Source organism: Anoplopoma fimbria, chromosome 14 (genome assembly GCF_027596085.1).
Source record: "Anoplopoma fimbria isolate UVic2021 breed Golden Eagle Sablefish chromosome 14, Afim_UVic_2022, whole genome shotgun sequence".
In the NCBI taxonomy this organism is placed as follows: Eukaryota; Metazoa; Chordata; class Actinopteri; order Perciformes; family Anoplopomatidae; genus Anoplopoma; species Anoplopoma fimbria.
This window is the reverse complement of record NC_072462.1, coordinates 17,051,780-17,070,251: the sequence shown is the minus strand read 5'-3', so window position 1 is coordinate 17,070,251 and position 18,472 is coordinate 17,051,780. Positions and strand designations below refer to the sequence as shown.

Here is an 18,472-nt window from a genome sequence, read left to right as displayed (position 1 = left end):
AAGGTAAAAAAACTGCGGTGCAAACAGACGGTTCATGAGAGACTGACTTCACAATTACCTGAGCATCACAGCAGCCAGCCAGTCAGGCTCACCTCCAAGAAACAAATGCAATAAAGTCAGCAGGAGGGATACGAGAGTGAATGGACAATGCTGTAGTATTTCTTCAAAAAAAACTTCTTCCGATCAGAAAAGGAAAAACCTGAACGAGGTGAGAATCCTCACCAAGAAGAGACATTTTTATCTCTAAGGGAAAGTAACCAGGTGAGCCAAAAAATGAATTCAGAGCAAATCAGGACACCATGTCATGACTACTTTAGCCATGACGACTTCTACTTTAATTAAATATGAATCAAGAGTAAAGCAGAATTTTGAATCCCAGGTTTTCACTCATCGTCGTACAGAACAGCTTTGTTTATATTCTGAGGATTCATGTTAGGTCAAATGGTGCAAAGATGCTGTGAGAGCTTGTTTGTTTGTTGTGGGACAACGTTTTATATTTATTTTTATGGTTTCTTTAATTTAGTTATGGAGCACACCAAAAATGAGATGATGAAATTTGTACATAGATCTGTGTTGTAACTGAAACCCATGTACAGTGTTATATGAAAGAGTGAACACATTATCCAAGTAATTCTTTACTGCAAAGCTCAAGTCTCTGTAGATTCTATATTATGTTTGGAGCTCTGTAATCAAACATACTGTTTATTGTACATTAATGTTATATTAATGTAGGGGTTCAGAATGTAAATTCAGTTGATGGGTTAATAGAAATATAATTTAATTACTGTACATATATTCCAATATTTAAAAAAGAATAATTGTATGTTCACTCCTTCCAGTCACTTACCATTTACAAATGAGAGTTTGTTTACCTGATAGCAGAGAGCCAAAGGTAGATGACAAGCTCGAGACTGCTGCTTTAGGAAAGAGATGAGTATAAATGTTGCTTTACTCTCCACAAAAAAGCCTTTAGTTGCTTAATCATGATGCCTTCATACTGTACATACATCTGAGAGAGAAGCTTAGAATGTTATATTTTATGATTATACAATGACAAATGTCTTTTTAAATAAGCACATTAAATCTGGAAATGAATTGGTTCCAAAACAGATTAAATTTACTATGACCTGAATAGTATTAAGTATAACTAACAATGATGGGTTTGATGAGAGAGGAAGGGGAACACGCATGGAGAACCCACCCAAAAAAATATCAGGTCAATGATCTGAATCCAGGACTGTTGTGAGGCAACCTTGCAAACCATTAGTCCATCATGCAACTTCAAAACCAATTTCTGAAGACAGAGCTGATTGAGACAAAATAACTTCTTGTAATGACTTGTACATACTTCCTTCCTCACTGTAAATACATAAAAAAAATGTTTTTTAGTTAAAATAGAGAGGCTTATTTTTTTAAATAGTGAACCTTTGTGATGTGTAAGCATTGGTAAATGAGGCGTCAAGTAATTTCTCATTCCATAAGTGAGTGAATTATGTTTTTTATAATGCTTGCCTCAATTAACTTATAACAATTATTGTTGTATGAGATATAACCATGTAATATTAGGGCAATAAATGTACCTTAAAATGCTGCAACATGTTTAAGTAGACTTACTTTACTTTTTGGTCAGTATTTTAAAGCTTTCTACTTCAAATGCTCCATGTGAACAATGATGACCCAAATAAAGCAAATGTATTTTTTATGACTGAGTGAATTCATTTCCTAGGATTCTGAAACTTGTTCAAAACTAAAATGACTGATTTGATACCTACAGTTTGGCCAGGGTTAAGTAACTCAATATTTACTGACTTAACATAGCCTCCAATTGAGGAAATTTACTTTTGTAGTCATATGACTAGTTTAATATTAAAGAAAATTAAGTCTAATTTTATTTTATTTGTCACATGTAGCAACATGAAATGTACAAAAACCTCATGTGCCGTTACTTGGCCATCACAATTATAATATCAAGTACTATATAATGCTATAAGGTTGGGGAGAGTTCATAATGAAGGTTACAATATTACACAACACACAAGAGTATTTAGGGAACAGTTCTGTCCACACTGCACTTTCTACTACTGGTCCCTGACCCCAATCCTGGGATTGCTGCTAAACTAGGTCAGGATTACAACCATGCTCTTCCCCCAGGCTCATCTCCTACTGAAGGACAGGTACACACTCAAACTCACACACACACATACATACTGGAGTCTGTGTGTGTGTGTGTGTGTGTGTGTGTGTGTGTGTGTGTGTGTGTGTGTGTGTGTGTGTCTGCTACTTTGCATTACATATAATTAACGAACTAAACCTGAAGACTGACTTGAAAAGGTTAATTGTTTAAACAATTAAAAATATTGTTTAAAAATATTTTAGTGTGAAGACAGACTCTTAAACAAAACAAAAAAACAAGAACACTTTGATTGTTACATGAAATATATGGTTTATTGAGTTTAGAACATAGCACGGCAGGTTCGGAGATCGTTCATTTGAGGATGGTGTCAGTATTATCTGCAGAGAGGAGAAGGAACAGGAGGGGGAAATATGTGAATAAGACATTTTGTGGAGATAACGTTGAAATGAAACAAATGCTGCGTTTGTGTGACGAACAGGTGCTGTGTTACCTTCAGACAGTCTCTTGTAGATGCGCTCCTGCTCCTCCCTGGCCGCCTTCTCTGCTTCCTCTACCTTCCTCTCCTCCTCAGCAATGGGCTTTAGGTAATCTGAGAATGACCGCACAACCAGTCATTATTTCAAAACAAACCCTAATCATTTATTATAGCTTTTTGCGGTGTTCAAAATATCCTAATGACAAAATAAGTAGAGAATAAGTAGATTTAGAGTATACATATATATTCATAACATATATGCTTTATAGATCAGAGCAGGTCTACATTTCACTCAATCCAGGCAGATGTACAACAAATCACATTAATAAACATCCTTAATCCCATGAAGAAAAATAAAATCTTGCAGAACATTTTAAGGCTAGTTTAAAATATGAGATCTTCTCTGAAACTGATCTCCTCCCTAAAAGTAGGTCTAGTCTAGCTGGACTTTCTTCTTTTAAATGTTGGTTTGTTTAGTGATATAAGGACTGTTTAAGGCCTCTAAATGTATTTCTTTAAATGTGTACTTTAATTTTGCACATGTGTTGGGATTTGCTGTTAATTATTGGACTAAATGGGGACTTTATAAACATTAATATTCTTTCACTTTGCTTAACTGTTGCCCTTGAAGTTTAGACATTGACAATAACACTGCCGGCGCATGCGCAGACATGGACTTACCAAACCTCTGTTTGCCATAGAAGACGCCGAACAGCAGAGCAGACCACCTGGCCGTCTGAAATAAAAGGGATTTACAGGTGTTACAGTCAAACAGCCATGCCTAACCAGCCTGCTGAGTGTAATTACTTAAGTTATTTTATTAAACATGTTTAAGGTTCCCACTGCAGTCCACCTCATTGATATGACAGGAGCGAAGTTCACTCTTTCTCTGACCCTTCTGCTGTTAAAATGGACTACTGACTACGTTAACCACACTGGAATGACCGCAGCTCTACAGCTAGCAATGCTAATCACGAACTACACATCAGACAGATGTGTGAGACGCTCCAAATGTTAACCTCCAGCTGTCCTGAGACATGCACAAGCCTGTGAATGTCATCGCTAGCATTAGCAACATGCTACTCTAAAGGCCAGTGCGCCTATAGATGCACGTATAGAGGAACAATGGGGGTTTAAATGAGTGTATTCCCTGAACACTGACAAAATCACAATAATGACATTGCATCTTCAGGGCAGATAACGTGTGTTATTATTACCTTGATGAGCGGCGACACTGCGACTGGAGGAACCATGATGAAGCGAGGAAGTGGACAACTTCCGGACAGACCCGGAAGTGTTTTGTTTTTTTTCCTTGTATTCTTGACCTGAGAGGGAAGTTTAAAACCTCCGTGGCTATTTGAAATGTAACATTTCCAGTGTTGTTTTTCTATAATAATACTTAAACATGAACATTAATCATATTTATTTGAGGTTAAAAAATATATTTGAGTTTACAAAACAATATCTAGTTTATATGACACAATATTATAAATGACTTAAAGAGAGAGACTAGGTAACATTAAGCCTCACACAAAAAAAAAACCTTCCTGTTTATACCTGACAGCAGAATGCACCTTATCAGTTATTACATGAGGCACTTTCATTTAGTTGTATCAAAGCCATGCAGGTGCCCTGCCAGAGAGTTTGACTCCCTGGGAAACAGCTTAAACACAATAACTAAATACACATGTATACTTCTGAATCATTAAGCATTTTCTTCACTAATTGGAACCCTGAATTAATTCATGTGATGTTTATGTCACTCATTTGGTCGTAATTGTGTGCTGCCAGTCAAGGGGACATGACTTAATTTAGTATCTGTTTCCCCCCTCAGAGGTGACACCAGCTCACCTGAGTCGATTTGGTAAATACGTGAATATATAAGTAAAGCAGCAGTCAGTTATTATTCTCATTATCAATTATCTGTTGATAATTTCCCCTTTTTTTCTTATCTCTAACCTCCACAGAAAAACGTGTACTTTAAATCCAAATCCCAGCATTAAGTGTACTATTGTTGTAGTTTCTGATGGCTGCCACTAGATGTCACTTCTTCCCTTCTTTCACATAAACTGCACAGAGAAATCATGAGTGAGAAGTCGGGATTTCTTTGTTGCTTGGAAAAAACGGTTTCAATTGTCTTAATTTAGCCTTACACACATCAAACACCTGCACACACATCACCCACGTTTACAAGCATCTCACCACAGTGTATGGTGCATGCTATTGTTAGATTTATTCAACAGCAATAGCAGACATTCTCTTACTTTAACAAAAGGACAAACAAAATTGTGAAGAGAGATATCTTAATTGTATTTATGTTTTTCATAATTGTATGTACAGTATTAAAGAGGAACATTGGCACTGTATAGCACAGATAGCAATGGATTATACACACAGCATCGTATCATGGGCATTAACTAAAGACAATATAGCAAGTCATGTTTACAACAAATAACTATTATTATAAAAAGGCAAAACAAAGTAGAAGGTTACATGTACATACAGTGCTGTGGAGTTTCTAAAGGCAGACAGAGATAAGCAAATACTGTTCTAACAAACGTTTTCCACTTTCATGAAATGCCGCAAGTCAAATTGTTTAGTTTTGTTGTTTTTGAGGAAACGAAAAATAAAATCACATAATTCAAAGGAATTAATGCTAACCTGTTTCCAGATCTCTGATTCATCGCCAACTTTTCCAAATTATTCAACCTTTTTAATGATATTTATAAATGATGATTATCAGGCTAACCAAAAGCAGCTCCCAATGTATTATCAATAAACATAATAAATAAAACGAACAATTAATGAAAAAAAACAAACCCAGTGCAGGACGTTTCTAATCGTTGTCATAGATGCAATCTGAAAAGAAAATGTGATATTTATTCAAAATATTTTTTTTTTTATATTATGAATGGTGATTGAGATATTCACAAATTATATATTTATATGAAATGATGAAAGATTAGCAATGAAACATACCATCTCCAATGTCATCGTAGATATCTCCATCGCTGTGAACAGAAACGAAACGATCAGTACAGACAGAATATTGTCAAGTGTCTCTTCCTCGTGTGAATGTTTGTGGTACTCACTTCATATCAATGTGGCTGGTCGATACGTAGCCAACTGTAAAATACACACGGACAGATTTTAGACTGGGAAGGTTCGATTTTGTGGTGCAAAGAATGAAAAAAAGCAAAAGTGGAATCTTGAACACATGTTTTGATTTATGTTTTTGCAATAACCAGCAGCAGATACTCACACTTGCCATCCTCGTTTCGACAGATCAGTTTGTTATCCACGGCCTTAACAATCACGTCAAGTTTCTCTCCTGCTTTGACTGCAAGCTCTTTCACATTCCACTTCTTATTGGAAAGTGTGGGGAGATGGTGACCTGGTACAGCACCTGTATCTCCCCTTCATACTGAAAGAGAATTACATCACAATATCGTGACAAAAAATACATTTTATTTTACATTCTGAATGATAGCACGTCAGCTTTTAATGTATGGCAAGTGAAAGTCTTTAAAAGTTTCAATTAACTAGGATTATAACATTCTAATGGATTTTGATTAAAAGTATTCATGCATTTAAATTAGGAAGCATTATAGAGCAGTTTCCAGTTTTTCAGCAGGGGAGATCTTGTTAACACTAATATAAATATGGTTAAAGTCATGAATGAGCGACAAACTTTAAACTTTTTCCGGAAGTCCTTCTCCTCTCTCTCAAACTTTTTCTGCTTCTTCGGGTCCATCTCTTCAGCCTTGCTTTTGCCTCTCAGATGTGGAATGCTGGACAACAAAAGCAAGAATGTTTCTTTGGTTACTTCATATTTTTTGTCAACCAAAATATGTCCTCTTTTGAAAAATACACTTGACATCATGAATCTAAATGGTTGAGAAGGTTATTTGTTTTTAAAACTGATGAAATTGTACCTGCTGATGGGAGGAAGGGGAGGCAAATTTTGAGAGTCAACATCATCGTATATCTCCTCATCGATTGCTCCTTCTAGATGATATGTGATAAAGCGTGGAAGAAGAAGTCAGTGATTTTTTACTTTAAGACACTCAGACAGTAACATACATTCAGAGGGGGTAAAATTTTAATCTGACTATATATATATATATAAAACATTGATTGTCGATTGTGAAGAAGGTGTTGGGCAATTTGCATTTTGGCTAAGGGGGCTTAAAAGCTGATATAAAAGGAAGTTGTATGCATTTAGACAAGTACGAACAATACTTGTTAGAGATAAAAGGCAAAGTGTAGAAGCAATGCTGTTTAAATTGTTAACCGTTATGAGTGACCGGTCATAACAAACCGAATAAATTAAGTAAAATAAAATACATATTTATGAGCAACATTGTGTTTTGTAGAGAAGAAGAAAATCCAAGGAAGGACACATGTGGTATCTTTTTTCATTAAATATCTATTCAAAATATTGTAGTATTATCACAGCAAGCGATACCTGTATTTCCATCTGCAGTAAACTGGCTGGGTGGAGGCACTCTGGCACAAGAGAAAAAAAATCATTAAAATGTTACATTATTTACATCATTAACTAAAAGAAGGTTAATATGATTCAAAGCACCCCCAAATGAATAATCATATTCATGATTTACAACACAATGTTTTAATCACTAGGCCTGTACTTGAAGTTGTTAGCAGATTGTGACTTGATTTTCTGAACTGTCAACAGTCGTTCATCAGTTAGAGGCATGCAAATGACTTGAGAAGTTTAGTAAAATCATAGATAATCTGGTTGTTATCACAGACACAACAGCAAATTAACTTCCTTCGGAGTTATTCAGTAAGAAGTGAAGTGGTTGATCCGATCTGGGAAAAAAATCAACATTTAAAAGCGACTTCATCTGAGAGGGAACTGTTTAGCCTTTGAAAGGGGAATGGCGGCTGAAAGATTAGGGATTAATCACAGTTGACAGTAGGTCTTTGATCAGTCTTACTACTGAGTGTATTTTACACTTTAGGGTTGCTGGGACGTCTGCTCCGCTCAAACATCCGCAGGAAGCTACGAGGCTTCGTAGAAGAAGACCTGGAGTCCAGGGGACTAGAGAGCCAACCAAGCATGAAAAGACCTGCATTTCTTTCCCTGTTTACAATCTTTCCTGTGTATCCATCTAAAGCATATTATACTGAAATGCTCAATCACCATTCACCAATTTCTTGTGAATAGACAAATCAATTCTCACCTGATTTCCAGGTTTGAATCAAGAATATCATCATATATTTCTCCGTCGTCTCCTGGTAGCGGCGGCAGGACAACTACAGGACGACAGCAAATACATTACATGATTGGTGACATGTTTTTACTCAGTTAAACAACCTCAACATTAACTGTAACTGGATATAATGGAATTAATTATATTGTTGCAAGGTTTTAAGCATACCTCCTGGTCCTTTCATCCCACTGTAGAGAGAGAATTATTTCAAGAAATTAGTAAACTTTCATTTCTCACTATAGATTTGAGAACATGTGGTAAACATGAAGAGTTAAACTCTAAAAGCAAAGGGAAGTTTTCTTATTGGCAGTTTAAAATGAGAAAAAAAACACTTCTAAAGGCAGAGGCTCCTCTCATTTCACTTGTCTCCATTCTAACAAAAGGGGAACTTTGTCTGTGCAACTAACGGATGTAGAGCTAGACTATATAATTCAGTACCTTTTATCAGTAGAGACCACGTCGATGTCATCGTATACCTCGGGTTCGTACGCCTGCTGAGCTTGACGATTCTTCAGGGTGTTAAAGTCGATTTCTACTGTAGTGGTCTTTACGTAACCAACTGTAGGAAACAAAGAGCAGAGTGAAATATTGGTTAGATTAATTTTACCAAATTAGGGTATGATTAATTGCATGTGTGAAGCTCAAATATTGACTTTTCAATGTTAATGAGAATTCGTAGAAAAGAAAAAGATAATAAGGTCAAGAGATGTAATTGAGAGTCTTATCCTGTATTTACAGATTGGACTGGAAGGATGTTGTGGCAAAGATAAGTGAAGAAAATGAGACAAGTGAGGGATAAACATGCAAACTTACTGGATCCATCCTGCGTCCGTCCCAACCACCGTCCCTCTGGGTTGCCCTGGACACGTATGATGTCAAGAGAGTCTCCCAGCTTCAGAGCAAGGTCGTTCTTACTGCTTCGGCAATCCACACGAGCCTTCCCTTGGTGGATGACCTCCAGAGGGCCAACCAACTAACACACACAGCCATTCACAAACATAAAGACAAACGCGCAGACAAGAAAAAAGCAACAAAAATAATAGGCTGTTACATTTATTTATGAGATGCTCTTAACAAGGCTGCACAGTGGTGTAGTGGTTAGCACTGTCGCCTCACAGCAAGAGGGGCCTGGGTTCAATTCCCGGGCTGGACAACCTTCTGTGTGGAGTTTGCATGTTCTCCCCGTGTCAGCGTGGGTTCTCTCCGGGTTCTCCGGCTTCCTCCCACAGTCCAAAGACATGCAGCTTAGGTGCATTGAAGACTCTAAATTGCCCGTAGGTGTGGATGTGAGTGTGAATGGTTGTCTGTCTCTATATGTCAGCCCTGCGACAGACTGGAGACCTGTCCAGGGTGAACCCTGCCTTCGCCCATTGACAGCTGAGATAGGCTCCAGCACCCCTGCGACCCTTAACTGGATAAGCAGGTTACGGAAAATGGATGGATGGATGCTCTTAACAGAATAAGATATTTGTCACTTTTTTTATGCTGAGCTAAGCCAACCCCCTGCTGAGTCCAGCTACATATCCAGTTTCAGTGTTGTTTACTCACCTTGAATTTCTTCCTGGCATCTTGTTCCTTCTTCTCACGCTCCTTCTGCTCTTTCTTCTCAGCCTCCAGTCGTTTTTTCTCCTCCTTCTCGTCTTTCTCCTTCTTCTTTTCTTCTTGTTGTTCAACCACTTCCCTTTTGAGATCGAGAAAAAGTTGACAATGGACGGTAATTGTAGAGTCCAGCTACGGATACATATAAACACATACTAAATCTGATTTACAGATCGGACAGAATTAGTGAGGCGTGGGATGAATAGTTAAAGATTTAATGAGGACACTGTCTCTCTCTCTCTCTCTCACCATCGTTCATCAAGAGGCTCATACATATCTCCGTCATCATCATCATCATCATCTTCCTCCTGGGCCTAGAGAACGCATGAGTAAAAATCAGCAATAGAAATGAATTACTCTCGTACATCATAACGTGTGTATGTCACACTTCTGCAGACTCTGATAGACATATGTAATGCACAATTTCTATATTTGCTCTAATATTCATATTTTCTTGCTTTTCTTATTCCTTGTCTTTGTAATTAGACACACATAAATTAACGCCATGCTGCAGTTATTTCACATTCTTCACAACATATTTCATTCTCTGATTTACAACTCCCTCATTTGTTCTGAGTTGAAACTAACATTCTTATATATCGTATTTGTTTAAATTACTCTAATTTACAGTACTTATCTCGCCTATTTACTTACTGTATGTTTTCACTACATGCTGCTACATAATGCACCACTAGGTTTATTAGTGACGTGTCCTAAAGAGGTTGAAATCAGAAATCACTTTACAGATTTAAATTGAATTGTTCGGTTCAGTTCAAAGATTCGTAGTCTCTGACTTTGCAGTCCGATCACTTTTTTCTCCAAGCTCAAATGCACTTCAGTTTGTACGTCAGTAAGTGAATGCATCACCGCTCATACAACCCGAAGTTCAGCATGGATTCTGAATGTCTTCAGTTCAGCAGTATGTGTGTGTGTGTGTATCTGTGTGTGTGTGTGTGTGTGTGTGTGTGTGTGTGTATGTATGTTTGCATCTGCATGTGTAACTGTATGCATATCTGTATTAATGTGTTAGAAAATCAGCATGTCTCACCTTTGCCCTCTGACTTGGGTGACCTAAAGAGAGAAAAAATTAATTCCTATTTCAAGAGAATTTGATCCTTGTGCAATAGCTACGATCATCATGATCTGACTCATACTTCAGAGTGGACTATTTTTACTGTGTTAAGTAACATTTATGTGTTACGTGTCACTCAATGAGAACTAAACTTGACTGTCTAGTATTGATAGAAACAACAAAAAAAACTCATATAGATACAGTATATCCCTTTCAAATAAATAAAAAGAACCATCCCAAAGTAGGTAAAAAGTTGGTAACAGTAATTAAACACTGACAAGAAATGCTGACTAACATAGTTATTTTTATGTGTGTCTTAGATATGGCATGAGGTTCAGCAGTCTGTTTCTGGTCTTCCTGTGGTGCTATAAACATAAATTCCCTGCCACATGGGATCATGACACATCACGTTTGTTCAGATGGTGACCGTTACTGAACCTGTAGATGGTGGTAGAGGTGGAGGAGAGCTGCTAAAACCATCAATGTCATCATAGCACTCATCTTGCAGGATCCTGAAAAACATAGTCAGGATTTACCTTTTGTTAACTGGATAAGCTTTACCTAGAAAACATACAATATATATATATATATATATATTTTGTAAGTGTGTTTGTGTGTGCATTAATCAGGCTTACGTGGCTCCAGGGTATCGTGGGGGCAGACTAGGAACTGCAGCCTGAGGGGGTTGAGACGGGGTCACATGGTTGCTATTGTTACTGGGGTGAGAGGCCAGAGGAGTTGGGATGATGGGTTTCTTAAAGGCGCCAGGACCTGTAACGAAAACACATGCCATCAAAATAGAAAACTTACTGCTAGTGTGTAGATGAATAGATGGATTTAACAATCCTCAGAGAGTTAATTAGCCGAGTTGCCATTGCAAAATGAAACCCCAAGTCAGACAGGTCCCAACAAACAATATGTTACTGTGTGAAAATACACCGCAGGTAAAAGTCTCAAAAGTGGAAGTACTAAACATTGAGGAAATTGTCCCATGACAGTGTTATTTTATCTTATGTTATTGGAGATGATTAGTGATGCATTATTGTGCAAGCAGTGTTTTACTAGTGGAGCTGTAGATGAGTTTATCTATTTTATATGCTGTTAAATCATTTCATTTTATAAGTCTGCAAAGTAACTAGTGGAGTAAAAACTTTAATATGTTCCACTGAAATGCAAGTGAGTAGTATAAAGTAGCAAAAAATGGAAATGTTAAGGTTGCAAATAATTTGAAATTGTACTTAAGTAAAGTATTTGAGTAAATTATATTAAATATCATCAACTATAGGTACTAACTTTACAGAGAAAAACGGCATGAAAAGTGTTATTTTTGGTCTTATGTCGTCCAGTATTTGCCCATTTAATGACACATTTCCCCCACCAGCCGTCCTTCGCCCCTGACTGGAAATCAATTCAGGTCAGGTGTGTTTAAAAACAGAGCCTCTCCCTTTTTGCTGGAACTTACTTCCTCATGCGGTGAAACAAACTTAGCTGTCATAGCAGAGAGCGAGGGGGGGAAGAGAAAGGAGAAACTGGACAGGGAACTTGTCTAGGGGAAATAGAGGAACCAAGTGTGTTTCTGTGACTGAAGCTCTGAACAGCCGTACTGCAGCTTCTGTGAGACTTGCAGCAATTTTGTACAAAATAGACAAAATGCAAATTCAGCTGATGTATGAACATAACTTAAAATGCTAAGAATATTTTACTTTTAAAGCTATCATGCACAAGCATAGTAAACTCAACAACAGCAGGCCACACATTGCTCACATCAGTAACACGCTATTTTAATTTGTGAAGCAAGTTGTTTTCACACTTCTGAAATGTGTTCTCCAAGTCTGTCAGAAATAACGCTGCTTGTGACAGAGAGGAAATTATGTTGAGAAAACAACAGTAATTTAATCCTCCTGACAGCAGGGCCTTTAGCTCAAAGAGAGTGCCCGTAATGTGATTTTGAAACAAATTATGTTGAATTTGTTTGCTATATTTGTTGCTTTTCAGATTGGGAACAGAGGGAAAAAGAAAAAAAACATGCCAAATGAAAAACAAATGCTGTGAACGCAGCCAGATCAAGTTGAAGTATTGCCTGAGGGTTCACATATGTCTACCTGCTGCAGTATTACTCTTCTAAAACTCTTCTTTGTTTAAGTCAAGTCACTATGCTGCCATCCTGGTTACATACAAACATAGGAAGGAGATTTATACTGAAAAAGTAATAAAATGTATACGTTAGACTATATTTTGACTATAAACTGTCAAGTCAAATATTAGTAAAATATAGTCTACAAATATTGACTAAATATCAGAATATCAGCCTTAAAGATGGTACGAATCAGAATCAACCTTTTCAGGTTGTTAAAACCCCCAAATTCTCAGAAACACAACTGATGTCCTTTTTTTGCATATAGACACCAGCACTGCAAGAGGATTTAGTGTATCTAACTTCAGTCCATTCCAGTCGTAAATTGTCCTCTCTTCTCAGAAATAAGTGGTCTTTTTTTAGGTTTAAATGTGTTCAATTTCGCGGCCCAGACTGTACCAATTCATGAAGTAATGGTTTGGATTTTAACTTTATACTTTAGTGACTATTCTCTAGAATCAATCTAACAATACCAATAAAGTAACCCCCAAACATCTATCTGTTACAGAGCTCTTTATAGCCTGCTAAAGTAAAAGCAGGAACTATTAACTAAAAGAAGAACGCTTGCCATAGTTTATCAGTGTCACTAAAAATGTGATCACACATCTTTAATCCTAAAGATGTGTGATCACAGTGTTTTTAGCCCTTATTATTTTCATGGTGCCTCAGACTACACTTTAAAAGTCCCCATTGCAAAAGATGACTTTGTAATGTATTGCACCACAGTGACAATTGGTTTCATTTTTGTAAATACTGAAACATATTCACTCACTGGATCGGTGGTTATCTCCTCATTATAATTTTTTCATCTATGGTGTCATTATTAAATCAAAAAGTGGTTAATTCTTGTTAATTAAGCCTTACTTACCATTATCAGAGGCCACGGCACCTCTTTTAAAGCCCTCCAGGTTTACTCTGGGGGGTCGGTTGGGCTTGGCAGGAGGAGGGCCCAAAGCTAAGCTGTTGGGGAGGGGGTTACGCTTTGGGCCTGAAGCTCCATCACTGATATTGCTGCTAGTCTGAGGAGAAAGGTTTCGAGGTTTTTTGATGCTGGGTTTTTTATTGGCTGGAGGTTTTGGAGGAAGGACAGAGCTAGCAGGACTGAGGGTCAGTTTGTTGGCTCCATCTGCTTTCCCATCGCTATCTGACTCCTTGTTGAAGTTATTCTGAGCAGTCTTGAAGTTGGACGGGGGCTTAAAAGCAACGTTTGGCGGAGGCGAGGGTTTGTTTGCAGTGTTTGTGCCGGGTCCTGCCATCTCTTCATTTTGCTGCCGCAATTTTACAATGCTGCTTCTGGGCTTGGGGTTGAATCCTTGAGACGGCTTGGGAAAGGCAGGTTTAGCGTCGGACAGAGTGGAGCTCAGAGGATGCTTGTTGAGCGGTGGCTTCTGTAGAGGGCCTTTAGCCTCAGGAGTCTGTGAAAAAGGTGGCTTCAAGGGTTTATTAACAACGAAAGGTTTCGTGTTAGTGTCGTCCTGGATGTTCTCAAACCTGCTAGCCAGGGCTTTAGCTTTGTTTGGTTCATGTGCCTGTAAGTCGCTTTTAGATTTCAGAAAATTGGGTTTAGGAGGGACATGTATCGCACTGCCTGAGAGGCTCTCCAAGACAGGTTTCTTTGTCTGTATGGCCTGGCCGGAGGAGAGGGTGGGCTGCAGGGGTTGTTTGATGCGTCCAGCCGATGTGGAACAAGGATCATCAATGCTCTCCCCACCTGATTGGAAGCGAGCCATCATGGCCTTCACGTCCGCTTTCTTTTCCTGTAAAGAATGGAAGAGGACCAGAGAAAGCGTTAAATATCAGACTACAAAACCAGAAATGAAATTAAGATTAGTAGGTTTCATGCATGCCAGAATATAAAATTTCTTCTGCAAACAAAGTTCCTAAATAGAAATTGCAAAAGAGGAATAAAATAAAACTGACATGAAAGTTCACAAAGGAACAGAAAGTTGCTCAACTTAAAATACCTTATTTCCTATCAGATCATTTCCTTCTCTGATTTTACATCCTTAAGAAAAAGACACTGTACCACAAATTACTCTTAGTGGCCATTTGTATGTGAATGTGTGTGTTTTTTTTTGTGTGCATTTGTTTGTCATCTCTCTGTAAAATGTTTGAACCACGCAGGGCTGGTGTTAACCAAATTTGGCCTTAATTATTCAGTTATCTTGTTGTTCTCTTTGGTGGTAACAGGAAAGTAATACTCCAACACTGCATTAATCAAGAGCTCCCCATGATGCAAAGTTCTGTTTTCTAGCCTAAAGAGTTTCCTTCATTTATCCAATCAAAAGCTCTTCTCAATGATATGTAAACTACTGCAATTATTTGGATAATGTAGCCTAAGAGGATAAGAACCACAATGTGTACCTCACATCATATTAAAATGTATAAATGAAAAGCAATTTAAAAAGAAAACATTCTCATAAGCAGACAGATAAAACTTAAACAATTCAAAGCAAATTCTAATATGTTAATTATACAGTACTATAAACTAGATAAACTGGCCATTGCATTAACAGGCATATAAAGAGCATTATTACTTTTTCAGACCACAGTTCATGTTGACTTAGAACATTCTCCAATGTAGGTGGGGATGTAGGGGGAGGGATATTTACAATATGACTTTTTTGAGGTTCAATGAACTTTAGCAACTTAATGGATTATCGTGTGCTGCAGGTTAAATGTTTATTACACCGAGAAGAAGTCTATAGAAAGAGGTCTATAGTGTTGATTTGGCTATGGCATGAAGGGATGAGCCATTCAAACATCTGCAATCTGAAAGTCTGTCCTAGGAGCACCCAGAGGTGTGCAGAATGACTGAACGTTCCCAAAATAGCAGGTATTGGTCAATTTCAGTCATGCAGCTGCTTTACAAAGTGCCACAATGAACGGACCAAGTAGCAGCCACACCTTTTAAAAATGAGGCAGGTTTAACTGGAGTCAGCACCATACAAGGAAGTGGAGATAAGAGCATGCTATTCCTACAGCGGAGCAGTGAAAGTGAGGGAAACTGTGCAATGGAAAGAATAAATGCACTGAACGAAGCAAAATGGGAAGTTAAACCACAGTGAATGTCAGATCCCAAAAAAATATTTAACACAGCGCCCAACTAGAATGTTGGAAAAAACATTGACACTGACACCAAACCATGTAGTTGCCAGTAATAAAAAGGAGAAGAAGCTACAATGTGTTATAGTAACTAGAACGATCTCGTGATCTTTAAATCATTATAAATAAGTTGAATATCAAGATTTGAGATTTGTGTTTTCCACCTGCCCCTTCTGATGATGTTTATACACTGATCATTTTTTGGGGATTATAATATGTTTTGAAGGATATTTGTATGGCATAGAAGCTGTAGGAAAAGATGATATTGGTTAAATACTGCAAAAGGTGATTAAACGCTAATCTTTTCATAATCTTTAAGTACTTTGACATGCCAAAAAATAACCATAGAAAAATGTTAATCGTACTTTTGTCCCATAACCAGATATTGTTGGGTAAACAATGCATTTTGCAGCTTTGCAGATAATGTTCTTCTCCGCTGTCCAATCGCCGATCCATCCATCATCCAAAATATGGCTTAAAACACTGCATCTGGGCTATTTATTTAGTCATAGCTTTATCATATATTATAGCATACTAGGCGTATGAATGGACAATGGAGTAGTGAATGATGTAGGATGAATGGTTTTAGAAGTTTTCATGCCTCTGTGGAAAATTGTCACTGTTTTATGTTTGTAAATTCATTCCCTAGCAGCACAGCTAGCCACAGATGCTCTCTTTCTGTTGAAGGCCACTGCCAACCTAGACTAATACTAACTACTTTTCGAGCCAACTTCTGTATTTCGCGCTCAAAAAAGGCTTTGGGTGGAATGCCACTTTAAGGGTGCCAGTAACATCTTCTAGTGGTGGCATAATGAAGGGTGTCAACACTAAGCCTGACATGATGTGGCTGCATACGAAATCCTGGGAAAGTTCCCTCCATTTCTCAACCACAGAAACTCAAAATTACCCAATATGTTCTGTACCAGATAGTTGCATTACCGCTTCTCTAAATGTTTGTGCAGTTGCAGCTTTGGAAAATTGAAAAAGATTTAGCCAACCCAACACAACCGAACCACAAACATCAAACAAAATGACCGTAAAATAAATCTTCTATAAAACAATTTCAACTATAGTGTAGCAAAGGTAGGATTTATTGCAGGGCTGTTGTTTTAGACTGCATTAGTTACAGATATATGTGACTAATAAGCTGGCAACTGACTGTACATTCTCGGTAAGCATAGGTTTAGATTGATTTACCCTGTATTCAATCCATAGTTTTAGTGCAGGGTCACTTTTATTGTGTGTAAAGTTATGTGGAGAAGCGTGAACCAAAGCTTTGCTAAGTTGGCCACAAAGGCTACAGCCACTGGATTGCTAGATGTTAAGCTAGTTTACCTTTAATTGCAAATATAAATACAAATGCTGTTGTCCGAACAGTTAATAATCACAAGTACATTTAAAGTCAGATGACCTGCTGATAAAAGAATGATGTCTTATGTCAAAGCAAAGAGGAACCTCAATTTCTATTTCCAGTGTGATGAAAAGTGGTGGCCACAGTATTTCTTGCTCAATCTAGTTGACTCAAAACCAATCTTCATATATATATTTTTACACAAATATATATATGAAGAAATGAAACAAATACATAAATTCAAATAATCTGATGGGTCTTAAACACTACATTGCTACATTGACTTCTGTTGAATGCATATATATATATTTAAATATATAATAGATCCTCTCTAATCATACATGCAGAGACTTGCACAAACAAATGGCATCGTCAAATTCAAATGTACAAAAATGAATGGCTACTTGAGGGAGTTGTTGCAAACTCAATATTATCCATTCATAATAGGCTACTTTATTGATTAAGATTTCCAAAAAGCATTTTTTTTCCCCAGAGGCATTCCAGATTAATATCTAGAAATAGATGTATCTAAATAGTTTTACAGTTAGTTGACAGTTTAGTTGCACTCACCATGCTGAGGACAGCAAGCCAAGCCGAAGCTGCTTCGTCTGAACTGTTGGTGTAAAAAGTGGCACAGAGTGTATTTGTTCAGTGTGTCAGTGTGAGTTTCTGTCGCTGTCGAAGAGAGAGAGAGAGGTGCCGCAGTAAAGCGTCTGACAAAGAGTGTGACAAAGCATTAAATGTGTTTGTATGTGTGTGTGTGTGTGTGTGTGTGTGTGTGTGTGTGTGTGTGTGTGTGTGTGTGTGTGTGTGTGTGTGTGGGAGGGGGGGTGGACACTCCAGTTCTGGCAGCTACATTAACAGACTACTTCCTCTCTCAGCAGTATGTGTGTTTTGTATGGGTGTGAGTCTCATAGCCTCTGTTATCTGTGTGTTTTGACCTCATGGATTTGCCTATACCTGGCAAACTCCCTGCAGTTTCTCTCTGGGCTTAACAACTCATGCCCACTCACTCGGTGGCAGGTCAACCATTAAAAAAAACCACTGTAAGACTTGTTCCTTTGCAACCGTATTGAACACTTTAAACACATTTTAAATATGACGATGACTGATTTTCCTTCATAAAAACTCGACAGGACTATAAGCTTTATAGCCACAATAAGCAACAACCACAGACACTATAAAAAAGAACTTGACCACATGTCTGCACATCACCAAAACAATCAGCCGTGATAGCCCCTCTGTGAGGCTTCACTGGGGCACAGTGGGGCTTTGAGCTTCTAATGCAAGCATAGCAACATACCCACTATCACAATGCTAACATGCCGACATTTAGCAGGTTAAATGATTACCATGTTCACC

At 37.8% G+C, this 18,472-nt stretch overlaps 1 protein-coding gene across 1 annotated transcript; it reads right to left on the bottom strand.

Annotated features, from left to right (window-relative positions):
• Positions 1-4,895: 4,895 nt before the first annotated feature.
• Positions 4,896-17,826, bottom strand: fybb (FYN binding protein b). The gene is given in 20 exon segments (XM_054612728.1): positions 4,896-5,468; positions 5,589-5,620; positions 5,702-5,735; positions 5,872-5,994; positions 5,997-6,033; positions 6,301-6,400; positions 6,545-6,617; positions 7,078-7,118; positions 7,591-7,677; positions 7,820-7,892; positions 8,018-8,037; positions 8,288-8,408; positions 8,663-8,822; positions 9,398-9,530; positions 9,698-9,762; positions 10,497-10,519; positions 10,959-11,032; positions 11,156-11,291; positions 13,523-14,411; positions 17,681-17,826. Coding segments are annotated over 20 exon segments (2,247 nt in total). The 5' UTR covers positions 17,684-17,826; the 3' UTR covers positions 4,896-5,445.
• Positions 17,827-18,472: the final 646 nt, after the last annotated feature.